We start from the raw sequence: 26,166 nt of genomic DNA on the forward strand, positions 1-26,166 counted from the left end.
TTATTAATTTGCTGTTTATTCATCGTTGTATCAACTCTCCCTCTTGGGAGGTTATAAATAAGCCTACTATTGATCCGTGCCTTTGGAAAAGAATTCCTGTCTAGCATGCAACGCTGATAAGTTGGCAGTTGCCCATTCCCGAGTCCCCACGTCACGTTTATCGCTTGGCTTTGGGCTGGACTCTTGAGGAGTGGTTCTGACCCACCCTGTCACCGCAACCTGTCCCCCACACCGCCAAACACACACACCTCTGATGGTTTTTGACCTCCCCCTATTGCTGGACCGTCCCAGAAAGTCCCTAAACATTGCCCTTTCGCCTCTCTCCTGCAGGAAACTTAATCTCCCCGGTAAACGACACCCAGAGCTATTTTGGAGCTGGGCTGCGGAGGGAAAGCAAAGCACGTCAGCGATTTGACTGCAGGAGGACGACCCAGGGGAGGGGGTGGCACAGCCTAACCCCGAGCAGCAAAGCCACTGCCGGGGGACTCGGGGGGACCTTCTGCTGCGTGTCCCTGCCATCGCTGGGGTTTCTGTTTTATTTTTCTGGAGGGGAAAGGGCGGGGGAACCAAAACCAACATGGTCTCCCCACGTCCTCTGTTCCCTTTTTCCCCTTTCTCCCTTCTGTCATCTCAGTAGGAATCGGCTTTTTCTTACCCTGCCTCGAGCCTTGTTTCTCCTCGGACTCTGACAAGACTCCAGGTAAGACCTAAACCTTTGGCTAAAGAGAGGTGAATCTGAAAATGCTGGGATCCAGCAGAAAGTGGAGAATGGTGTTTGTAGCCGAGGGAGGGGTGAGGTTATTTCTGTGTCATTCTGGAGTGTGTCTTGCTTTATATTTGAAGATGGAACTGCAGGTCCAGGTAGTAAGTCCGTCCTTCTTCTGGTCTGAACAGCATGTGGATTTCTTTGCTTATTTACCTCTGGCCGTGCTGTCAAAAGAGCAAAGATCAGCCTCCAGAGGAGAGGAGCAAAGAGAGGGAAATCAGCTTTAAAGCTGTTAATTCTACTCAATACCTTTTGTCCCCAAACTGGGGACAGCAGTGTGTGTGGAGAGCCTGGAAAAACACATGATACCTGTGGAGAGGTGGCAGCAAGGAGTGTTCCAAAAAGTTTTATTTCCAGGGCTTAATCTTAGTGCTAGTCTTCTCTTTGGCAAAGGATTTTTTTCCCCTGAGCTTCTCTCCGGCGTCCATACCGCTTCACGCTTCAACCCCCCACCCTCCTCGCGTTTCTACAAATGGCTCTGACGAGAGATGGAGAGAGACGGAGCTCGACAGCTGAGGCTATTTTTGGCCCTACAGCTCAATGGGGTGGAGTGGCTGTAATGACAATGACGTCCACTCGTTAAAATACAAGGGCTTCGGTCGGAGCCTCGCTGCTAATTGTCACCCAGGGAGTTCTTTGTCCCGGTGGGAGCCGTGATCCTGCAACTCCCTTGCGTAGGAAATCGCATGTGCTAGAACTGGAGACAGTGTTTCTAGCTTAATATAAGTGAGTCTATTCTTCTGTTGATGCAAACAAACCAGAACAGTTTGTCTCCTGACTTCTTGCCCCTGTGGAGCAGGAACTAGCATCACTCTGTGCCCGAGACCTCCCCTGTGCTGTAGCCTTTTCCTACGCGTTGTCAGAGCAGCCTGGGTGCCTTCAGGCTCGGGAAAATAAAAGGAAAAGATGCTGCCATGGAGTCTCAAGGGGCTGGTTTGAGCAGTTACGGTCCTCTGGAAGACTTCTGGCGTTGTTTCGTAGCTCCATCAAGAGGGGAATCCAAAGTGAAGCCCCTACACTGCGGCGAAGACCAAGTATGACCTTGCATGGAGCTTCCTGAAGCTATTGGTGTGCTGATGGAAAGCAATTGCTGGCCATATGGTTAAAAGAAGGATGAGCTTCCTAAGGAATAGGTCTGTCTCTATATCAAAGAGGAAAAAATACGTGCTTTAACCGTAGAAATAGGATCTAAGTGGCTTCAGTCTCCCATGGTTTACGTTAAGTGTACGCTTACTGATGTGACTGGAAGGTGATCTGACTGTCTGGCCTGGTAGCGTGCACAAACCACACAATTTATTCTTGTTTCCTGTTGGAATTTTCTAACAATTTGTTTTACTGTCTTGTTTGCTACCAGTAATTGAAAATATTCAGGTTATTGAGGCAAGATTAATACCAGGAGCATAAGGTGATGCATGTCGCTTCCTAGACGGTTGGTGCACATTTAGCCCAACCCTGAAGGTCAGAAGTGTAAAATTGGTTTGCCTTGAGCTTACCCGTCTTTTTGTGAGGGCCGCTCATCCAGTTTAACACCATCTTAGCCACTCACTAGCTGTGAAATTTCTCTTAACATCTCCTGTGGACATTGGCTTACTACTGCTACTTACTTCTTGCTTACTTTGGCTTCCTCTGCGTCCAACATCTCCTACAGCACAGGGAGGCCAGTCCTCCAAACCACCACAGAAAGCTTTTCCATCTGCTCATCAAGTGACCTTTGAACATGCCAAAATCTGTTGTCCCTCACTGAAGTGGAATTTGGAGTAGCCTGAGCTAAGCTCGGAGTCCAGCTCCTCAGCGACAGATACCGTTCCTGCTCTGACGAAACGGGCGTCAGATCAATCCTGCCATCTCGGATTAGTGCAGCACCGCAAATCTTAACTTACACCTGATTTAGCGACGAGATGGGCATGCAGCACTGGGTGTGCTGGTGTGTGTTTCACCCTTAAAGCACCCCGTCTGGTGTAACGGCTTGTAGGCATCCATCCATGCTCATCTGATGTCACTAAGCTTGCAGCTGACACCGAATATTTGTACTATTTCAGAGTTGTCCGTTCCCTGGGAGGTTGTTAGAAGTAATAGGGCTGCTGGGTTACGGCTGTTTTCCCTCAGCAGAACTTTAAACTTCAAAGGAAATCCGCACTTCCCTTTTTCTGAGCCATCATTTTCCCTTCCCACCCACAGATGCCATTTCCTGATGTTCTTAGATGGAACAATACATGCAGATAAGTCGTGTAAACTACAGTAATACCAGCACTGCCTTGATTTTTATCTGGAGCTTCTGTTCTGGTGCTGTTCTTTGAAAGCTCAGGACCCAGAGACAGGAGGTTCCCTGTGAGTTTAGGTTTTTCCACTACCTAAAGGGGGCTCATAAAAAAAGATGGGAAGAACCTCTTTAGCAGGGTCTGTTGTGATGGGATGAGGGGTAATGGTTTTAAAATAGAGGGAGGTAGATTCAGGCTGCCTGAATTCAGGAAAAAATTTTTTACTGAGGGTGGTGGAACAGTGGCCCAGGTTGCCCAGAGAGGTGGTGGATGCCCCATCCCTGGAAACATTCCAGGCCAGGTTGGCCGGGGCTCTGAGCAACCTGATCTGGTTGGAGATGTCCCTGCTTCTTGCAGGGGGGTTGGGCTGGATGGACTTTAAAGGTCTCTTCCTACCCAAACCATTCTATGATTTTATGAATCTTGCCTTTCCCATCAGGAGAGGGCAGAGTGCAAGGCTTAACAGTTGGTATTGTGGAGAAAGTCCAGGGAACATGAACTCTAAAGACAAGAAAAAGACCCCAAATCACCAGTTTGCTACTTGGGCAAAGAAAGGGTAAAAGAAGATTGAGAAAATGAGCAAGTAGGCATGTGATGGGTCTTCACATGGTGTCGAGAGAATCTCTGTGCTCTTGATCCATGTTTGGACTTCAGTGGTCTCTTAGGCTTAGGTGTCTGTCCTCACCTGGGCTTTGGATCTTCAAAGTCTCTGATTGTGCAGATGTGCTACTTGTGGCTGCATTTGTCTTGGCAGTATTTTAGGGGATGGATTGCACAGTGCATTTTGCTCTTTGCTCGCAGTCGTGGTAGACAGAATTTCCTTTCTAACTGTTGAATTGAAAGGGTTGGGCAGAGAATAACCTGCAACTCCTGCCCTCCATCACACCAAAGAGCATCATTGCAGGCTGCTGACTGCTTGGGGGGGCGGTATGCCATGGCGTGGGACCTCTGTCTTCTCAGAGGTTGTTGAAGGCTTTCCAGATGTATGGATGAAGCAACACGAAACCAACCCCTCAGCCAGCACAGCACGGTGGATCGCAGGAGGTCAAGAGAGCGACAGCAGCACCACCAGGACTCTCATCAGGACTTCTCCATCTCCTGATGACTTTTCTGATGAGTACCACCTCAGACCACTCCAGAAAGAGCTGGAGTAACCCCTGTCCCTCTGCAAGCGACTTGCTCGCTTGTCCGTGGGGAAGCAAGTATAGGGCAGAGACTGAAAGTGGTGAGGAGAAGAGTGGGTAGGAGGCCTTTGCTGGCTGCATGGTCGTGCGTTGATTCCTGGGCAGTGAATTGCTTTACTTGCTTTATCTGACAGATCTGTGCACTTGTGCCTCGTTCCCTCAAACATAAAACAGTGACAATTTGAATGAATAAAGACATAAGTAAAATTACAAGGGCCGCTACTTTGCCTTCGGCGCGCTCAGAAATACCCAGATGGGAATGTGATCTCTGCTGCAAAGGATAAATCACAGAGGGATTACGAGGAGAAATACGACGCTGGTAGATGCCTGAGATTAATTGGAAAGGGCATTGCATTGACGAGGTTTATTCATGCTTTGTTGTTAGTCCTGTCGCTTCCAAGGGAGCTGTCCTGGCGCTTGCAGAGTTACATTTATTTTTTTTTTAAGTTTCAATGTCCGTATAAAGAATCTGAATTAGTGTAAGTGTTTACTAAACTGATAAATTACACTGTAGAAATATTAGATCTTGCCCTTTCAGTATGATCACAAGGCTATCGTCTCCCTCTTACTCCTAAATCTATTTATCAGCCTAATCTCACGCGATGCATTTTATCTCCTTTAAACTTATAAAATGTAGTTATGAAGCGCTGAGTGTGAGGGTACATGGATTTACTACATGGTTTTTCTCGACGTGGGTAGAGAGCAAGGTGTGGTGTAGATTACAGCATGGGATGTGGGGTCTTCACCTTGCCCTAGGAGCTCTGTGGACACAGTGGCTTGTACCTGACGGAGACAAGTGAGCTGCGGACACTGGGCGAGTGTTTGGGAGCAATGGGAGAGAGAGGCCGGACCTTGAGGCTATGGCAACTGGCAAGAAGAGTCTTGGATGGATTTGCTGCACCAGTCTAAGTGGAGGATGCACGAGAGCTTTAGGCAGCGAGCAGCGTTCCTGGTCTCGCTCTTGTGAGAGCCAGGCTTGGAGAGTGCTCACCACGCTCCCACAGGGCAGAGCTCTCCTCCAGGCATGGATACATCTCCTGGGGACCAGGCAAGGAAAACGGCACCACGGTGGTTTCAGGGAAGCCAGTGTTTGAGGAAGGGCCACTGACTGACTCCCAAGCAGGCACCTCTTGTGTCTGTAGCCATCTCTATGCTCCAGGCGCTCCTCCAGATTATGCAGAGCCCACTTTGAGGGAGAAGTGAAGCCACGAAGATGATAAAAGGGCTGGAGCACCTTTCCTATAAGGACAGGCTGAGAGACTTGGGGCTGTTCAACCTGGAGAAGAGGAGGCTCTGGGGAGACCTTATAGCAGTCTTCCAGTACCTCAAGGGAGCCTACAAGAAAGATGGGGAGAGACTGTTCAGTAGGGCCTGTTGTGATAGGACAAGGGGTAATGGTTTTAAAATAGAGGGAGGTAGATTTAGATTGGATATTAGGAAAAAAATTTTCACAATGAGAGTTCTAGAACACTGGCCCAGGTTGCCCAGAGAGGTGGTGGATGCCCCATCCCTGGAAACATTCCAGGCTAGGTTGGCTGGGGCTCTGAGCAACCTGATCTGGTTGGAGATGTCCCTGCTCCTTGCAGGGGGATTGGACTGGATGGCCTTTGAAGGTCCCTTCCAACTCTAACCATTCTATGATTCTATGATTTTATGATTCCCTTTTTTTGATGCTGCAGACGATAGATATGAGTCAGAGTGACATATCTGTCGGAAACAACTAGGGTTCTAGGAAGGACGAGACATGGCAACATCTCTTGAAGATGGATCCAAGCACCTTGATGACACAGTGCAGCCTGAAATTCAGGCTAATGGCTGGGAAAGATTAGGACATGACCTCTGAGTCTGTGTTTTGTTTATTAATCGTTAGTTAACGTAGTGAATATTACTGCTGGGTTCTCCAGAGATGAATTTGAATCTCTACTTCCCTCTTTGAACATTGAAAGGGTCCTTCCCTGAGTGAGCAGAAGACTCTGATCGTCAATCGGTTGACTTCAGTGGAAATTTCCACTGACTTCAGTGTACCTTGGGCTCAAGCCCAGGGCTCGTATCTGTGTCTTCTAACCATTCATGCAGCTTCTCCACTTGCAGCCTTGCAAGTGTTTATGGAAAACACATTTTAAAGCTCGAGTGAGGACAGAGGTTGAAGGTAGTAAGAGGCACTAAAGAAGTGCAAACTGGTTCACAGATTTCTAGACCAGCTGGAGACCAAGGGAAAAATAGTTCTCTATATTCACTGCAACTGTTAATGAAGGTGACTGCTCTACAGCGCTAATTGGCTGCAAATCAATCGTTCTTTGCGCTCTTAGTGTTTACTAAAAATAATTTTTTTCCCCACTACTGGGTTGAGTTGTTTTTTTTTTTTTTTCAGATTTAAACTTTGAAAGTTTTCTTTAATTTCTAAAGATTTTTTGGTGGAAAAATGCAATTTGCTTGATACCAGGATGAAAAACTAACTGAAACTGAGCTAATTTAGAAAGGAGTGATGTCTTCTAAAAGGAAAGGTCTTTAACTGCTTCTTAAGAGCTTCGTATGTGCTTCGGAGAGGGAGAGATAGGATAGGACAGGAAGCTGTGTGTTTTTCCTGTTAAATATAGAAAGAAGACTACGTTTGTTTTTGCCTTAGATCTGTGGCTCAGATGGAGTTTGAAGGTTAGTTCAGCTATACCATCTTCAAAGGTAACAATTATGATGATGAATACCATTTTCGTATTTCCCAGGATTTGTTTTTTTACAGCAATTCGTGTCTTTCAGTCCCTAGCAGAGCAAATGGAATGAAAAATTGTAATCTGTTGTTAATTTTCACACATGATCTGCCATCTACTCCAGCAAGTACATTACTGTGCCACATCATGATTTGCGAGACCATTCCTGCCCTGATGTGAAGGTGAAATGGGAGGGGAGCCAAGGCACGGGGAAAAAGGGCGATTTCCCCAAGGTCGTGCAGCAGGTCAATCCAACCCCTGCTCCCTGGTGACATCAGCGATTTGCACCTTAACGTTAACGCACTGCAACACGAGCCGGAGGAGGATGGAAAAAATAAGGAAACCTCTGCTCAGATGGTGACTCCAGCGATGAAAGGAGGTTTTTGGCCAGCTCCTACTGATTTCTGCTGGAGGCAGGGGGGAGATTGTGAGGGCATCTGCCATTGGGTGAGAGAGTGGGTGGATTTGTGGCCAGGGGGAAGCCAAACTGCTGTAGGATTAAGAAGGATATTTCTGTCGCGGTGACTTGGTTATTATTTCCTTTCTGAGTTACAACACACAGTGCCCTGGTTGTTTTAGTCTGTGTGGCCCTTTGAAGGTGAAAAAGCACAGCTGTGAGAGCGGCACTGCTGTTACCCTTGAGTAGAGACCTTTCACGTAGCTCAGGCAGGAGCTGCATGAGCTTGCTAAGACAGGAGTGGCTGGCATCACGAGGCCAAAGAAATACAGTATCTCGGGGAGAAATGGTGCACTCAAGTCTTCTGAGTAGGGCTTCCAGAGGGGCTCGGAGCTGGGAAGCTTGCTTTCCTTATGGAGCGCTGTCATCAGGTCTAATCCTGGTCCAGGGAGAGCAACTTGGTGCACCGTTACTGGTGCTCATGGGGTCAAGACTGGGCTTTTCGCTATGCTATACCTACCGATGTAAATGCTAGCCAATGCACAGAGAAGGGCTTCTTGGAGGATGAGAAGTAGAACCCAGTCCCCTCTAGGAGAAGAGAAAGGACATCCAGGGGTCCACGTAAGGAGTAGTGAGAAAGCAAGAAAAGTTTGTGTTACGTAGGCTTCAGGGGGACCCTGGAGGTGAAGATCTATCTTGCATTGCTCTCCAGCTGCACAGAGATGGGTAGACGCAGTGTGTGAGCCCCCATGGCTGTAAAGATTAGCGCTGCTGATTGCTTTTGACTTTCTCGGGACACAACAGCACCAGAATTCCCACGAGCTTTAGTTCTGAACGCTGCTTAAACCTCATCCCCTTGGCTGGTCTATGTCATCAAACAGCTGCAAGCTGGTGCACAGCTCCCTCTGAGAGCAGCTGAGAATAAGTAGGCCCTGTAAGCCCTAAGCCACGTGGCTTTTTTTGGGGAAGTCTGGCACCGTTTGGGCTGCTGTGTGCATTTCCCATGGCGTTTCCTTCGTGTGGCTTTGCACATCTGTGAACGTGATGTGTGTGCACAAACACCCATCCCCACCGCAGCTGTATCTGGTCTTGCACCATCTGGCTGAACTGTGTGTAAGCCGTAGATACTTGTGGACTACCATGGCCATCAAAGTAGCTGTATCTCAGTGGTTGTGTGGAATAGAAACAGAATAGAGAAATATCGTCAATAAAATGTCAGGCATATTAGATGCCCCCCAAGAAGGACATGGACCTGTTGAAGTGGGTCCAGAGGAGGCCACGCAGATGATCAGAGGGCTGGCGCACCTCCCCTGTGAGGACAGGCTGAGAGAGCCTGGGGAAGAGGAGGCTCCAGGGAGACCTTAGAGTGGCCTTCCAGTACCTAAAGGGGACCTGCAAGAAAGATGGGGAGAAACTCTTCAGCAAGGCCTGTTGTGATATGACGAGGGGTAATGGTTTTAAAATAGAAGGAAGAGATTCAAACTGGACATAAGAAAAAAAATTTTTACACTGAGGGTGGTGGAACACTGGAACAGGTTGCCCAGAGAGGCGGTGGATGCCCCATCCCTGGAAACATTCCAGGCCAGGTTGGATGGGGCTGTGAGCAACCTGATCTGGTTGGAGATGTCCCTGCTCCTTGCAGGGGGGTTGGACTGGATGGCCTTTAAAAGTCCCTTCCAACCTAAACTATTCAGTGATTCTACATCTGTGTGTCCTCCTAAAGTCTGGCTCCTGCAAGAAAGGGATTACAGTAAGATCTGTGTGAACATGATTCAGAGAACAAAACCTACAGGTGGGTAAAGACCAGAGGAGGCAAGAGGAGAGATGGAATATTTGGTATAAGTAGAACCAAAAGAAAACAGAGAAAAAAAAAGAAAAAAAAAGAAAGAAAAAGAAAAAAGGCAAGGAGAAAGAGAAAAATTGAAAAGAGCAATGGCAATGAGATACAGAAAAAGAGATCAAAAGGAAGAGGAGGTGGGTATGAAGGAGAAGGTATCTTGATAGGTAGGCACATCTTGCAGAATTTAATGTCCATTTCTTTCTCTACAGCTGCAGAACCAGCCCACATGTTATACAGCATTAATGCAGGTCCCTTTCCTAGTGCCGAAGTTGAAAGGGACCATCACATTCTTTCTGTGTGAACTGCCCAAAACTTGTACCTTACCTAGCGACTCCTGTAGGGAAGTGAGCTACCTTCTCCATCGGCATTTTCATGACATTGACCTCCAACCTAAGAAACCTGCAAGATCTAAAATATTCCAAGACCTTCTCACCTGTAATGAGAAGGACAATGAAAACGTGCCCCAACTAGTCTGTTCTAGATGTCAAAGGTCTTGATACCTTGGAAGTACCACAATCCTTTGCCTGCACCATCTAATCTGCTCTCTGTTGACATTTTTTTTTTTTTTCTCACCCTTTAGGAAACCAAGATGGATTACAGCTCGTTCAGCGGAGTCCCCCGGTTCTTGACCCGGCCTAAGGCGTTTATGGTGTCTGTGGGGAAGGATGCCACCTTGAGTTGCCAGATCATTGGAAACCCCATCCCAGTTGTGAGCTGGGAAAAGGATAAACTTCCAGTTCAGTCTGGGGGAAGGTTTAAAACCACAGAAGATGGGGATCTCTATCGGCTAACAATCTACGATCTGAGCCTGGAGGACAGTGGCCAGTACATCTGCCGGGCCAAGAACACAATCGGAGAAGCTTTTGCAGCTGTCAGCATCAAAGTTGGAGAGGAGACCACAGTGACAGAGTCAGCCCCATACTTCATCCAGAAACCCTCCTCCATCAAAGTAACATTGGGAGAAGATGCCATGTTCAAATGCAAAGTCCAGGGTAGCCCTCCCCTCTCGGTGAACTGGGAGAAGGATGGGAGGCACCTGAGGAACCGGGCTGATGCAGGTCGCTTCCAGATTGAGTCTGCTGGGGAGTCGAACGCTCTCACTATCCAGTGTGCCCGACTTGGGGACAGTGGCACCTACACGTGCCGGGCAGAGAACCCCATTGGCTCTGCCAGTGCTTCGGCCGCGCTGGTGGTAGAAACGCAAGGCTCTTCCAACCCGGGAAGCATCAGCCACTTCGATACCAGCTATGGCAAGACAGCATCCTTGTTGTCTCACTTACAAAAGAGACGAGAGGAGATCAGGAAAATGGACGTCTCCCATGGGGCTCTTGATTCAACATCTGCCCAGTCTTACTCCACAACAGAAGGGTTGTCCAGCATTGGCTACAGCCTCTCCCGGGATTACGAGAGAGCGGCTGGACTTACTGCCAAAGGGGCCCGCAACGCAACTTTCGGGGCATTGACACGCACATGCAGTGTGACGGAAGGGAAGCACGCCAAGCTGAGCTGCTACGTGACGGGTGAGCCCAAGCCAGAGATTGTGTGGAAGAAGGACAATGAGGTCATTTTGGAAGGGCGGCGGCATGTCATCTATGAGGATGATCAGGAGAACTTTGTGCTGAAGATCCTCTTCTGCAAGCAGATAGACAATGGGCTCTACACCTGCACAGCCTCCAACCTGGCAGGCCAGACGTACAGCTCCGTGCTCGTCACCGTCAAAGGTGGGTACTTACGTTTCTCACCAGGGTGGGCGTGCCTGCAAGAAGACAGGCAATGCACTTCTGAATTGAGGTGGGAGCACAAACAAAACTTCTGCCACCAAACTGCTGCAAAGGAGTGTGGGTTAGACGTGAACAAAAGCTGTCCAGCTGTAAAGGGGGTTAAGCACTGGAATAGATGTCCTGAGGAGAAAGTCTCATCACTGGGGGGTTTTTGGAAGGCATCAGGGATGGCTGATGTAGAACTGGCTGGTTGTGGGGCAGCTGGAATGAAGTAGATCTCTCAAGCTCTCATCCCTCCTGGTTTTCTGATTCTATGATTCTAATCAAAGAGATTCGTTACCATCCTCTGGATCAGGGACTGCTAAAGCCCCATCTTACCCTCCTTGATATTCACCACAGGGTTTAGTCAAACTTGCACATGCAGAGGAAACACTTCCATGCAAGCCTGAGTGTGTCAAGCTGCCTTGGATCCCTTGGGGGACCTATTCCAATTCTAATTACTGTCCTTCTCAGTGTTCATGTACAGAGTGACCCACCAGCAGCCTTTCAGCCTTTTCCCAGCCTGTGTTTCTGGACAGCCTGTAGTCCTTCTGTGCTCCCAGAACTCTACCAGGTCCAGGATGCCTCTGTTTGCTGTGGTCAGTGGTGAGGAACTTGCCTTCAGAGGGTCCCTCAATGCTGGTGGAGGTCAGATCAAGTTCTTCAGAATGGCGACAAAAATGTGACGCACATATTTTCACCGAGGAAGCTCTAAATTTTCCAGGTGCTCTCCCGTTTGGCAGGGTTACAGCAGGCAGTTTGCAACCCAGTAAATTAACTCTCAGATGTAAAAGGCTTTGCCGCTTCAGTGGCAAAATAGATGTTTCTGACTGGCAGCAAAATAAATTAGAAATCCAAATGAGTAGGAATAGTCTGTATTTCATAGGAATGGTCTGTATTTCACACCTGTCCTTAAGACTCAGGTTTTATTTCATTTCATGGTTTCCTTTTTCTGGCCTCTCTTTTCACGTTTGCCATCTTTCCCGTCAGTGACTCAGTCCCCGTGCCCATCAGTGACACCTGATCCGTGGAACTCGCTGGCTCCATCCCTTGGAGGTGCTGAGTGGTGTTGGGAAGGACATTTGTCCTTTTCCATAAAGCTGTGATTATCTCATGAGTCGGGACTCAGAGCTGAAGACAGAGCCTGGCCCTTGGGTGGATGTTGGCTTGAGGGTGGCTCAAGCTCTGCTCCTTGCCCAACACCTGTCTCGCAGAGACAAACACTCTCCTTTCTGCCCATGCTTATTCGATTATTCCCAACGGGCGCAACCTGTTCCAAAGGAAACAGGGAAAGCATGCGAAGCAGCAGGTCTGGGAGAGAGCACCATGGGAAAAAGTTATTGATCAATGTCCGTTGTCAAGTGACGGCTGTGAGTCAGAGGGCTTAAGTGGAAATGTTTATGGTCTGTTTCTTTGTTATGCTATACCATATTGGGCTTTCTGACCAGGCCAAGCCTGCCATGGAAAATCTACGTGAGTTGGTTATAATTAGGCCCTGAATAATGACTCTTCTTTGTGTCACCAGAAGTCCTTCTCAGGCCTCCAGAGACAGCTCAGAATTCTAGAGTGATGAAGGGAACTTTTAATTCTGTTGTTTATGCCATTGGTGATGCCATTAGCTCGTTAGCCATCGCGTTCAGAGGGGGTAGGTCATCTTGCCACACAACCTTCTCTTTGCTCAGTCCTGCAGAAGAAGGTGAATTCTCCAAGCAGCCAGCTGTGGTAAGCACCATGCTGCTGTGTTGGTCTTTCTGCAGGTAACAAATATTCCTAGAGCCTGTGATGCTGCACGCACAGTGTGTATCTATAGACACAGTATCAGAAAAGACAAGCTTCATGGGTTTAAATACTCTCTGGTAGTTTAATTTGCAGAATTTGAACAGAAGAATCTGAGTGAGAATATTTGTGGGTCTTTTAAATGACAACCTAGCCCAACATCCTTCCTGTAAGGAGGTTCTCAGCAGTCTCTGAGGGCATAGGACTGGTCAAACCTCTCCTCTAGCTTGCTCACAATTAAGGAAAACAAGAGTCGACTACTCCAATTTGGAAATATGCTGGATTCTAGTGTCTAGAGCAGGGATGAAATCACAAGCCGTATGCTGAAATGTGAGATGTAAAAGAAGTTAGGAAATACTGCCCAGGAGTAAATTTTTACGCCAGGGGAAGTTTAGATTGGATATTAAGAAAAAAATTCTTTGCTGAAGGGGTTGTCAAGCATTGGAACAGGCTGCCCAGGGAAGTGACTGAGTCACCATCTCTGGAGGGATTTAGAAGACGTGTAGATGTGGTGCTTAGGGACATGGTTTAGTGGTGGGCCTGGTAGTGTTAGGTTAGTGGTTGGACTCGATGATCTAAGGGGTCTTTTCCAACCTAACCGATTTTATGTCTATGATTTCTGCCAAACCAAAGAGCAGAGAGGATGGGAGGAACACGACTGACACACGACTTCCTGAAGGCTTTGGAGATGTCCTGAGGCCAGGTGCAACATTAGCGAGAACAGCATACAGGTCTCCATCCTTGGGCCTGGGCCAAGCAATATTCATCTGAGTCCCCGAATACAGTAATCAGATACTGTATGAAAAGGTTAAGGGTTGCAAGCCAAACAGGATAGAGACTGGAAAAACAGACTGGTGCTGAGGCCACTTTACTCCTCTCTGGTCACATTTGAGATCCGAAGGAGAACTTAAGAAATGCGGAGGTAGAAAGGAAACTTGGAAAGCAGAGTAACTAGGAAGAGACCAAAAGTGCAAGGTGGTGGACGCTTGTCCCCATGCACCTTTAGATAGCTCCCTTTGGAAGGATTCTCCATATTATATCTCTCACAACGACTGGATCATTTTTGTTAAGCAGAAGAAAAAGTTGTGTCTGGAATAATAAGTGGAGAGCCCATGATAAGGCCAGGAATAGGTAAGAGGAAATGCAGGCAAATGAGAAGACCAGGTCAAGCAGACAGATATGCCTTGAGAAGGTTAAGGAAACATTGGCTTCTTTACAGGCTGCACCTATTCTTAGCAAAATATGTGTTAGCAGGACCTGCTTTTAAAAAATAACATCATCTCATTGCTAGTTTGGTTGGTATGGACCAAAGAAAAAAGCCTATGACACTCCGGGGAAATATGTTCTCAAGATAAGTGGCCAAATTCGTACCTCATCTAAGCTCTTGCAGTTTCCTGCTGACTCTATGAGCTGCTCTTGCCCCATGCTCCCTCGGGGTTTTGCTTTGCTGTTTCTATCTCACATTTTCCCCAATAGGCAGGTTTTTGTAGATTTCTTATCTTCTCTCTCCTTCTTTAGAATTGTTATTGCCTTCATTATATTCCTTAATGAGAATTCCTGCTTCGGCCAAAACCAGATTAATAGAAAAACTGTACAGCCAAAATAACAGCCACCTGCCCCAAACACACTGATACCAGAGGTGATTTTAAATGACCTCTCAGGGCACAGTGAATTACGAAAATGAGCCATGTCCAGGTGTTCCAAGGACAAAGCAGAATTGCCATTCAAATCCACGCCACTGCATTCTCATGAAAGTAAACGTTTCTAGATAACGGTTGATTTGCAGTGATCGGAAGAGCACCATTTCGTACTTTTGGTGGGATCCTGTATGAAATGACATCCGCTTGAGCTGCTGTTCCAGCTTTCAAGATGTACAGTTCAGGTGCCTCTTGCTTCTGCGTCCCCACTGCACCCTGTGTCTGCTGTCTCTAAATTGTCTCTTCCATGGTGCCTGGGACTCACATGTACATGGAGCTCTGGTGACTTGAGCAGAGCTGAAAGTGGTTTGTATTGTGGGAAACACAGCCCAACTGGGAGAGCATCCTTAGGAAAGGATGTGGTCAGGACACCGTCAAAGCATGGCTTCCAAAATGCACCAGAGCAGATCATGTTTCCACTCCAGTCATTCCGACACAAACCACCAAGATTTTCTCAAAGGAAATTTGAAAAATTCAGTGTTTTGAGCATTCCACACCATTTTGCTGTGGAACTGAAAGATCAGAAATCACCTTTCTCACTTAATGTTAAATAATTTCTAACCACTTCTGATACTGATAGGAACTAGAGATGAGAGTTGGTGGCACTCTGAAACAGAGTCCCTGTGAGAATTATAGAATCATAGAATGGTTTGGGTTGGAAGGGATCTTCAAAGCCCACCCAGTCCAACCCCCCTGCAAGGAGCAGGGACATCTCCAACCAGATCAGGTTGCTCAGAGCCCCAGCCAACCTGGCCTGGAATGTTTCCAGGGATGGGGCATCCACCACCTCTCTGGGCAACCTGGGCCAGTGTTCCACCACCCTCAGTGTAAAAAACTTTTTCCTTATGTCCAGTCTGAATCTACCTCCCTCTGTCTTAAAGCCATTATCCTGTCACAACAGGCCCTGCTGAAGAGTTTCTCCCCATCTTTCCTGCAGCCCCCTTTAGGCACTGGAAGACCACTATCAGGTCTCCCCGGAGCCTCCTCTTCTCCCGGCTGAACAGCCCCAGCTCTCTCAGCCTGTCCTCACAGCAGAGGGGCTCCAGCCCTCTCATCATCTTTGTGGCCGCCTCTGGATTCAACCACATCTTCTGCATTTGTACATGAGACTGTGTCAGACACAGACTCCCTCCTATGTCACACAGCAACACTGCATCCAGCTCCTGGAGGCTGGCATCCTTCTGATTAATGCTTTCTTGATCTCATCCTCTTGCTTGCTCCCATGCTGTGAAAATGACAACTGCTTCATTCTGCCTGACTATGTGGGGTGCTTCCAGAGGTGATATATGGGGTTGCAGGGCAGGAGTCTGAGTTGCCTGTTGCTTGAAGAAAAAAGGATAATTAACATGAGGAGAGCGGGCAGAACAGGTCTGTGTAACCGTGGCTGAAGGCTTTTCAAGGCAAGACTTTGACTTTTGGCTTTGCCTTGCATTAAGGGAAAACATCTTTTTTAAAAAATAACCCAGTCGACATGGTGAGTTAGTCACCTTCCCATTCCTAAAGGTATTGTGTGGGTTCCCAGTCAGGTTTGAATCTTGGGATAACAACCAAGGTAGTAGATAGCATTGGTCCCTCCAGGTGTCCTGCCAAGCCCTTAGTGTCCAGTATCTCCATCCAGGCTGTGCTCACCTAGAAATGATTGGAGATGTTTATGTGGTGACTGCAATCGTGGCTGTGCCAAGGGTGGAATGAAAGACCTGCAAAGCTGAATGCGTGAGTTTCTAGGGCTTGAGGTCAGAAAAGAGCAAACCAGATCAAAGATAGCGCTGCTCCCATAGCAACTCCCATCCTAATGGTGGGGCAGGAGGGGACAGGTAATGGACTCAGTTAGACATCGAGCTCCCAGATCTGAATTTTACAAAATGGAGGCTCCTGTACATCAAAGCTTGGATGTGGGATGTTTGAAGGCCTCAATTTGTGTTTCTCCAGCCTCTAGAGCACTGTGTCTCTGAGTGGGATATGCCACTGTGGGCGTGGGCTTATAAATCTAAGATAAGTCTACTCCTGTTTGACTCTCAGACTAACACTTGGGATTACTGACTGCTAGTGACCACATGAAATTACCAGCCTGGGAACGTGCATGTGGTCAGGCAGAATGGAGTCACAAAAAAAGGCTGGTAGCTGGTGCAGTGGTTACCAGAAGATTAAGATACATGTCAAGACGTGATCTCTCACGAAGCATGAGTGGTGATGCATCAGCACTGGCTAATCCAAGCCTGTGACATGACGGTGGCAGCAGTCCCGTGGCTGTGACCACCGGCTGTCCTCTTCAGTCCAACTCCCCTTTCTCCAGTTTAGTGCTGGGGTATCAGGATGATTTCACAGCGCAGCTGTTACTGGAATTAAACATTGTTCTGTTCGTAAAATGTCTTCCCTCAGTGACATGCAGTTGTTTTGCGTGTTTGATCTACACTCTGATTTCTCCCTAAGCCAGAGCACTGCAGCCCTGCTGCTGGAGGAAAGCCGAGGCAGTTGGGAGACTTGGGCTGTTTCTCCAGTTCTTTTATTGTCATTGACAAAAAAGGATACAGAAGCTTTTGTGCTTGTGGGAGAACAGAAAATTCCATCCGTTACTTCTGTGCTTTCCCCCAGGTTGCTTTGGACTTGCCCAGTTTGCTTTGGATTAGAGCAAACTCCTCTGCGTGGTGTTGTGGGGCAGGTGCTGCAGTTCAGACTCATCCTGCTTCATTTTCAGATAAGTCTAGAAAGAAACTGAGTCCATGGTTGGACTTGATGATCATAAGGGTCTTCTCCAACCTAAGTGATTCTGTGATTCTAAATGATTTCAAGTCCTGAAAAATACTTCTACTGGGATCTAAGATTTTTTTTTATGTGACAGCAGAACACCTACTGTAGCAGGGCTTGATTACGGGTTTGAATGGCAGCTCAGGACAAATCAATACCATTAATAAGGAGAGTTAATGTTTAATTTTTTTTTTCAATTGGCTTATTTATTTGCACACCTCTTATCCCAGACCATCACAAACTTTTATTTCTCTTTTCTGTTTTTATCCTCTTAAGAACCTTCGATACCCTTCAAGGAAAAACTGAAGGATCTTGAAGTGAGGGAGAAGGAATCTGCCACCTTCCAATGTGAAGTGCCTGTTCCTAGTACAGAGACCTCTTGGTTCAAGGAGGAAACAAAACTCCGGCAGAGCAAGAAATACAACATCGAAGAAGAGGGCACGTATCGCCGACTCACTGTCCAGAATGTCACCACAGACGATGATGCTGTCTATATCTGTGAGATGAAAGAAGGGAGCAGGACCATCGCAGAGTTGTCTGTCCAAGGTAAGAAAGAGTCTTGCTGTTTCAGATCAGCCAGGCCTCACCTACTAAGTGTGAGATTCACACGTGGGGCTCCAGACTCGACCTTGTGAACGGTGTTTACCCCTTGGACGTGTGCAGTGAAGAACAGCAGACTCCCTTGCGCTGTGAGAGTAGAGCCATGTGTGTTGGTCAGTGGGTCCCTGGGTCTCCTGCCAGGGTGTATCTGGGACACAGGGTCATGGAGCAGGGACAGATTGTGTCACCTGCTGGGATTCTGTGCTTAAAGGGGCTTCCCAGAAGGCCAAGTCCTTGAGCTGTAGCCTAACATTGTTGACTCTCCTTAACATGATCCCAAGCATTGAACTTGTCCCCTGGCACTGTCTCACACAGGTCTTGTCTGGTGAACACAACAGTGAATCTTGTCCAAGAGTGGTGCTGACCGTACTGGGAAGCTGCTTAGCAGATGTGGTTTATGGTCTGATGTGTGGTGCAGGCTGTGGTCAGCATGAGTGTGGTTCCAGATTGGAAACTAGATCCACACTCCCTCCGACATCTGGACCTGTTCTCTGGAGTTTTGAAAGCTGATGAGAAGGTGGCAAATTGTGGACATAGATCCATGTCCAAGTCTCCTGAGTCTGGTGGTTTAGGACAGAAGTGTGAGTAGGTGTAGAGCCTGGTATGGTGTAGGTGTTCTCACAGCCAGTAGACAGGCACAGAAACACAGACATGCCTGCATCAGGGGCCATCGGTTCTGAGCTCCCTGACTTGCTATATGAACAACAGCCTACCCACGCAGCTCCAGGACCTCCAGTTTTGATTTTGGCGATGCTTATGCCAGTATCATTGGCATGTCTCCTGTTGCATGAGTTGGAGCCCTGTCATAGCTGCAGGATTGCACTTGTCCTGTCTCACTTGAAGCCTGACTTTACTCCCAGTGAAACCAGAAGTTCTTTGCTACATAAATTGGTGCAAGACAGCTGGTTGACGTGCATCCTTGTGCAAATGCCTTTTTGTATCAGACAGGGACCCTGCTGTGCACAGCAAGGAGCAGGCACACAGCCAGGCTTTGGAGAGGATGAGCAGAGAATCAGGGTCTTGAATCCTACTGCTGAAATGCGTGCATGATCTGTTGTTCCATGAAGGAGTTCAGCATTGTTTCTCATTTTACAGCTGTGTCGGTTTTCTTTAGTGAGGGGGGAGCTACAATGGTAGCTTCTGTAAGAAGCTGCTAGAAGTTGTTCCCCTTCTTCCAGTGGACTCAGCTGGGCCTAGGGCGGACCTGCTTGCTGGCCAGGCCCGAGCCAATTGGTGGCAGAATGTTCCCTGATAACGCCTCTGCAACAACGTATTTAAGAAGGGGAAAAATAAAAAAATAAGAAGTGAAGAAGCTGGAGTGGGGGCAGCGATGGGGGGGCGTGAGCCTTGTGGGCCTTGCAGGCCTCACCCTCTGGCCTCCCGCCGGGCGGCCGACTGGGCACAACTCAGCCCGGCCTGGCTGCAAGAAGTGGAGAGGAGATGAGAAGTGAATAAGGTGTGGAGAGAACCTGAGAGGCATCTGCCAGCCTGTTGTGAAGAATTTTTCTTGTGAGAGGAACGGCTGCAGACACCAAGGTCAGTGAAGGAGGAGGTAGAGCAGTAATGCGGCTCCTGGCCAAGATTCCCCTGCAGCCTGTGGTGCAGCCCGTGGTGGAGCAGGTTGTCCCCCTGCAGCCCATGGAGGTCCACAGAGGAGCAGAGATCCACCTGCAGCCCGTGGAGGACCCCACGCCGGAGCAGGTGGATGCCTGAAGGAGGCTGTGGCCCGTGGAGGGCCCGCTGGGACAGCTGTTCTGGAGGGACTGCACCCCGTGGAAGAGATGACCCACACCAGAGCAGTTTCACAAAGGACTGTGGCCTGTGGGTGGGACCCCACAATGGAGCAGGGGAGGAATGTGAGGAGTTCTTCCCCCGAGGAGGAAGGAGCAGTGTAAAGCGACAAGTGGTGAACTGACCGCAAACCCCGTTCCCTCTTCCCCTCTGTGCCGCTCGGGGTGGGGAAAGGAGGTAGAGATAACTGACATTAAGTTAAGCCTGGGAAGAGGGAGGGGTGGGGTAAGCTGGTTTTTGTTCTCTTTTTTTCATTATCCTGCTTTGGTTTTATTAATAATAAGAAATAAGTAGTTTTCCTCAAGTTGAGTCTGTTTTGCCCATAACAGTAACTTTAAGGATCTCTCCCTGTCCTTATCTCAAACCTCGAGCCTTTTTTTTTTTTGTTGTTGTTATATTATCGCCCCCATTCTCTTGGAGGGCGGAGGGAGCGAGCGAGAGACTGCGTATCTTGGTCCCAAGTGGGGTTAAACTATGACAGTCGCTCTAGATGCTTCACCTGGATGAGGGCACTTTTAAAGACTGCTCCAGGGCTGGAGCCATCTGGCAACAGGGGTGGTGTCCTGATGCTTTGTCCTGTGAATAGTCACATCCTGTACCTTTGAGGTTATTCTAATAAGTTATAATCGTCACAGTCACTTGGAAAGGCCACAACTGAGTGAAGTTTATTGCACGTGAGTTTCTGGGTTGACTGAAGAGAAATACGAGGTTTTCGGTGTATTTTCCATTAATTCAGGTGACTGGTGTGTTTGCCTTCTTGTTTATGGTTATGTTATGACTTACTGGTCATCCAATGGAGGCAAAATCCCAAAGGCAGACAAGGACCAGTCTGATTTAAGACTGACCTACATCAGCAAAGTTTTAATTTGAATTCCCAGCATATGTGGGCAGTGAAAGCCGTGTCACTGTCAAATCTGCTCTTGGCAAGGCCACGTACCTTGTGTTTACCCAACAGCAGACTCTGCATGTTAGGCTAGAAACATGAGCGACTGTAGTCGAACAAGATTGCTTTTCTCACTCTGAAGGCCAAAAAGAGTCCTTGGGATTATCTGTTCTGTGTAACTCAGAGCCTAGGAATTCATTTAAGGATGTCTGCATAGCATCTACAATGTTTTGATTAGATGAGAGCTGTTGGCTAGTCCTGTTGTAGTCTGGATGGCCCGGTGCTGCCAAAGACTTGAATATCTGCTGTTTGCTGATCATAATTACTTTCTTATTTAAAGGCAACATCATTAAAAAACTTCCACGAAAGACTGCGGTCTTCACAAACGATACAGCCATCTTCTGTGTGGAGCTGGACAATGAATGCAAGAACATCAGATGGCTGAAAAATAAAGAAGAAGTGAAACCCAGTGATCGAATCTCCATCACATGCTCTGGCAAACAACATACCATGATCATCCGAGAGTGTAAGATGGAAGATGCTGGTGAGATTGCCTTCCTGGCTGATGAAAGCAGGACTTCTACCCAGTTCACTGTGACCAGTAAGCTCCACCGTTATTTGACCTTGGTGTTGTGTCTTTCCCAGCAAGCGGATACTCCTGTGTTAGCACTGTCATTTTAGGTACTGCCATGCTAAGTTTGTTGTCCAAAAAGACAGCAGAAGGTTTGGTGTCTGCCACAAAAGGCCGACAGCCTGAATGCTAGCATTATGAGATGTTACGGAGAGATCAAAACAGAGAGAGAAGAGACCTGGGAGGAGAGCATGGCGCAAATGTGTGTCTTCTCCATACCGTTCTCATTTCATACTGGAGTCAATATAAACTGATAATTGAGTAAAAGATGGGGTAAAGGACATATGTGTTGTCCCCGTCAGGAGGTGCTTAGAAAACATTGTGTAAGCTGTACACATTGTAGTTGCCTTACTTCATTGTACATAGAGCATGCAGGTTCTCCTACATTCTGACCTCCGTTTTCCAAAATCATTAGTTTCTTTGAGGGACATTTAGCAATTCTTGCTATGGGGATAATACTCGTTCTAGCAAATAGGGGCCACTTACCTCTCCCTCTCTCTCCTTCGCTGAGGATTTCAAGGGGAGAGTCAGCAAGCATTTAATTCCTTCCCTAGGTCCTGAGTCTACAGAGACATACCCATACAGCTTGTGGGTATGCTGGCTGTGACAAGGAAGTAGATAGGTGCCCTGAACACCTTTGGCAGAGTATTTCCATTCTAGCAAGTAAAAACTTATGTGAATTAACATCTGTGCACGCACACATGAAGCATTTTGGGGGCAGTCAAATGTTCACCAAACTTGAAACATCTTACTCTGATTTTAGCTTCTTAAGCTGTTTGCATTAAAGTAAAATATATGCTAAAAAACCTGCAGGAAGAAGGAAAAAATGCTTCTTCCTGAAAATATAGTTTCCCTCCTTCTGTGTAGACCAACAAAGTCGTGTCCTCTCATCCTCTCTCTGACATGACAAAGTTGGGAAGACCCTGTGAGTTGATGGTAGCCATGCTGAAAGAGGGGACCTTTATCTTGATTAGCTTTACTTGGGGAGGCTGATACAATACACAGGCTGGAGAATCCCTTCAGCTGGCACGTCTGACCTGAGCAAGGGTTTCCATGGACAGAGCAATAGCAGCAGGTGCAATGTAGTTGAGATTGGACTAGAAATTTTGGTGAAGTTGCCTAATTTTATGATGCTTTGTTTTGATGGCGTTGCATTTCCTAGGCAAAAGCTGTTTCATTTAGGGCAGAGAACTGCACGTAGTTTCTAGCCCTGCTGCAGTTCCACTTTGCACGTGAACAAGTCACCAACTCTAGTCACTATTTGGGAAGAATAATACTACTTTTCTCCCACCGCCACCTCCAAATTGCAATTACTCAGTGGAAAAAAGAAATCTTGAACAGCAAAGTTCAGTTCGATTTCGAGCTCTGCTGTTTATGTTTTGAAGCAAGTGTTGATTCATGGAATAGGAAAAGGTAAGAAGCTTCCTTCCCACAAACAGGTATCTCTAGAGAAAATATTACATTACAGCTGCTGATGGGAAGGTCAGGAGATCTCATTCCAGCATCTAGTATTCAGCTTAATGCTACACTGATGGGACCTTTGGCATCTAGCTCTGACCTGCAGTAACTGACAGGCCGGTAACTGTGCACCCCAAAACACTTATGTGTCTATTTCTGTAATGAAGAAAAAGTGTATCGCCTTGAGATTTCCTATTTTTACACTTCATGCATACCTGCTAAGCTGCTTGAAGAATCGTGTGTACTACGTTTGCATCACTTTCAATTAGCTGGACATGATCAATGCTGGCTGTTTTAATAGCATTTTTCAGGCAAGTAATATTTATATATTATTTGCTCAGTATCTTGCATTGTTACTACGCCTGTTTTACAGATGGGTAAACTGAGGCAGAAAGCAGATCAGTTGTCTCGGGTTTTGGTTTTTAGTCTAGGCTTATCTTACAGGTTCCCTCTATAGTCATGAATACCTGAATATCTTCAGTGAGTGATTCATTTCACCCATCTCACACACCTTCTTTAAGCTGGGATGAATTGCTCCTGAGTATGCTGTTCTCCATGGGATTGCAGTTGGAGTTGGATAATTGACTTAAACCAGACACCTAACTTTCAGATAGCTGAAATTAAATGAAATGAATCCTTTACCGTGTCAGTAGATGTGTAAATGGAGCATATCAGATAATTCCTAGCCTCTTGGCCGTATCAGTGGCAGAACATGGTGAATAACTCTGATGGGCATTTTAGCCTTTTCTAAAGGTTTCAAGAGGAATGAGAGGATGGTGTAAATATTAATTATGCAAATATGTGCAGGAATACATTTGTGACCTCAGGTACTGTAAAATAGCCACAACTCCTCGATAGTAGGGTCTCATGGTGGGGACATTTCTTTGTAATTTCCTTTTGAAGTTGATTCCCCGACCCTCAAACTTGGCTCTGCATAAATGACTAAAACAGAGATCCCCAATTATAGCTGTCCCTCTTGGGAGACAAAACCACAAAAGGCCTTCTGAGTGGGGATAGCATAAAATTCAGAAGCAGGACAGAGGACAGACACCCAGACAGAGTGACCACAGAATACAGCCAAGGCTGTGTAACCAGCAGCTGAGATCTCCATAACTCTAAAACCCATGCACAGTTTCTTCATATCCATCTTTTATCTCAGAAACGTCCCAGTAATACAATGTTTAGCTGAAGATAAATACCAGCACACTTACAATATTAGTGCAACTGTCCCTGTGCGATGATGACTAGTAAGCAGGTGGATGAAGGGCAAAGTTCGGCTGCCTCGCCAGACTAATCCCATTGATGCCTTTTATTTTTTTTAGCCTGGATTCACACCAGGGAAGTAGAACAGGAATTTGGAGCACAGAATTTTGAACAACCTCTGATGGTGGTTCTACCCATCTTCTGAGTGAAAATAACAAGCTGAGTGCTAGGCTGCTTTACCCAGGAGCTGCGTAGGAAGCGGTGTGGGTCTGTATCTAGCACCGAAAACCTCAGCCTATGAATTGTTCATTGTAGACGCTTTGTCTGTGCAGACAATTGTGACATTGTGTAGAAATCACATATGTTTAACTGTGGAGGTAGGAGTATTGTACATCTTTGTGTAATGCAGCCCAAAAGCATCTTCTGTCCATTCTTTTGCTTTTTCATCTCACATCAATGTTTTATGGAAGATTATTAAGCTAGAATAGCCTTGAGACCAGCATAAGCTCTAGATTTTTTTTGCCACTAGTGAGGCACAGTGGCTTTTCCACTCAGACATAAACTTCTTAACTTCTTGCTCTGCTTTTTGTTTGTTTTTTTTTTATTATTTTTTTTTTCTCCTTGTACAGCTCCCAAAAAACCTCCCACCCAACCCCCAGCTGACCCTGTGGTGAAAAATAAAACAGAAACCTCAGTGACGCTAGCATGGTCCCCTCCGAAGATGGACCGCCCCATTCCAATCAATGGCTATGTCGTGGAACGCAAGAAACTAACTGGCTTTTCCTGGATGAGGTGCCATGAGTCTCACGTCCCTGTCACAGAATTCACAGTGAGCAACCTGTCAGAAGAGGCTGACTATCAGTTCAGAGTGTCTGCCGTCAACGCTTATGGACAGAGCCCCTACCTGGAGTTCCCAGGGAGCCTGCACCTTGGTGAGCACAAAACCATCGTAAAATGGGTCAGTCTGTGTTGATCGGCCCCGCGGATGCTCTAAAAACGTTTCCTATGACTTTGTGGAGGTCAGGTTTTGCTCTTTCTCATTTCAACCCCTGACCATCACCAATGTGACGGTGGTTGCTTTTCCACGATAGAGCTGCTGAGCACGCATATACCCTAATATCTCACATCAGGCTGTGTGAGCGGCAGAGCATTCTGCAATGGATCTTAAGCCTTTTAAGTGCTTCTTCCAGACCTGATATGAAAGGAAAAAATGAAGTGGGCTTATGATAAAATTTTAAGCATATAAATGAGATATCAAACTTGCATCTAGAGAATATTTATATGGCAGTCGTACTGTCATGAAAACCAGGTTCCAGTCTGTCTCTCTTCAATTTTAGAGCTATTAGGAGACATATGGGGAGTTTACTTTATTTTCTAGGTTGCCAATGTGCCCATAGGATCATTGAGCAAGCAATGGGATTGCTTCGTCATTTGATTTGTTGGTGGTTCAGACTTGTTATACCTTTAAACATCTCAGGGAAAAAAATAAATAAAATACACCTATTGTTCTTTTCCTGCAGAAAGAGGACTTACCCTAATGCCAGAGGTCAGTTATCTGCAGCTGTAGACATCAAATCCTGTTGATCAACTATGTATTCCTTTCAGCGCATGCAAATTGTAGAAAGCTGCAGGATTTTATTCTCATGACTTGTTTCCTCTGAAAACTTTATTCTTACGAACAACTGTTCTCCAGTGTGGCAGTCTTGTGTCATTTGGTTTCAGAGATGTGTGTTGTTCTTCTTCCCTAGAACCAGTTCTGGCTGTGAAAACTCCCCTGACAACCGTTGAAGCTGTACCTGGAGGGGATGCACTGTTTACTGTCGACCTCACAAAGACATGCTCCGGCACTTGGTACCTTAATGGTAAAGTCTTACAGGAAAGTGAGACCTACATCATTAAGAGAACTCAAACTACTCACACCCTGATCATCAAGAACGTCACCAAGAATGATGATGGAGCAGAAGTGAAATTTGTTGCCAACAATGTTGACACCAGCACCAAGATGAGCGTGAAAGGTATTTACTTTGGTCATTGTCCTTTCTTCTTCCAATCGAGGAGCAGTTCCTGTCACCTGATCATTAGAACTGGGGCTGGAAGCTTTCACTGGTCACCTTAGACCAGTAATTTCAGCTCCAGCTTTGACTAATATTTCTGATGGTAGTAGAGTCTTTCAAAAGTAAAGGAGCATTGATTACTAACAAAGTTTTTTTTCGTGGAGGTTTTTTACTCTACCACAGATGTGTGTGATCATGTTAGTATCATGCAACTCAATTTAGCATTCAGAGTTGGGTGCTCCAGCTTTCCTCTATGAAGTGATAAGATCTGTATCTCCCTACATTGCATGGCAAAAGGAAATGAATAGACATTCATTCTGGAAGGATGTTATTGACTTTGGGTGCTAATTTCTGCAGAAGGATGTTTAGAGTATTATTAATCAGTAGAAAGTTATACATTTTTTTCTTTTTTCTTTTT

General features: G+C 46.7%; 1 protein-coding gene across 1 annotated transcript in view; it reads left to right on the forward strand.

The window, feature by feature from the left end:
* The first annotated feature begins 464 nt into the window (after positions 1-464).
* The window catches only part of OBSCN (obscurin, cytoskeletal calmodulin and titin-interacting RhoGEF), a 193,346-nt gene continuing 167,644 nt past the window's right edge, over positions 465-26,166 (forward strand). Inside the window, exons 1-6 of the mRNA XM_086741706.1 lie at positions 465-700; positions 9,731-10,871; positions 17,405-17,674; positions 20,743-21,003; positions 24,324-24,626; positions 25,443-25,709. Of these exons, the coding sequence (XP_086597832.1) occupies positions 9,740-10,871; positions 17,405-17,674; positions 20,743-21,003; positions 24,324-24,626; positions 25,443-25,709 (2,233 nt within the window). The 5' untranslated portion in view covers positions 465-700; positions 9,731-9,739. The remainder of the gene's footprint in view (positions 701-9,730; positions 10,872-17,404; positions 17,675-20,742; positions 21,004-24,323; positions 24,627-25,442; positions 25,710-26,166) is intronic.

Source organism: Chlamydotis macqueenii, chromosome 2, assembly GCF_036417535.1.
Source record: "Chlamydotis macqueenii isolate bChlMac1 chromosome 2, bChlMac1.mat, whole genome shotgun sequence".
NCBI classification, from domain to species: Eukaryota; Metazoa; Chordata; class Aves; order Otidiformes; family Otididae; genus Chlamydotis; species Chlamydotis macqueenii.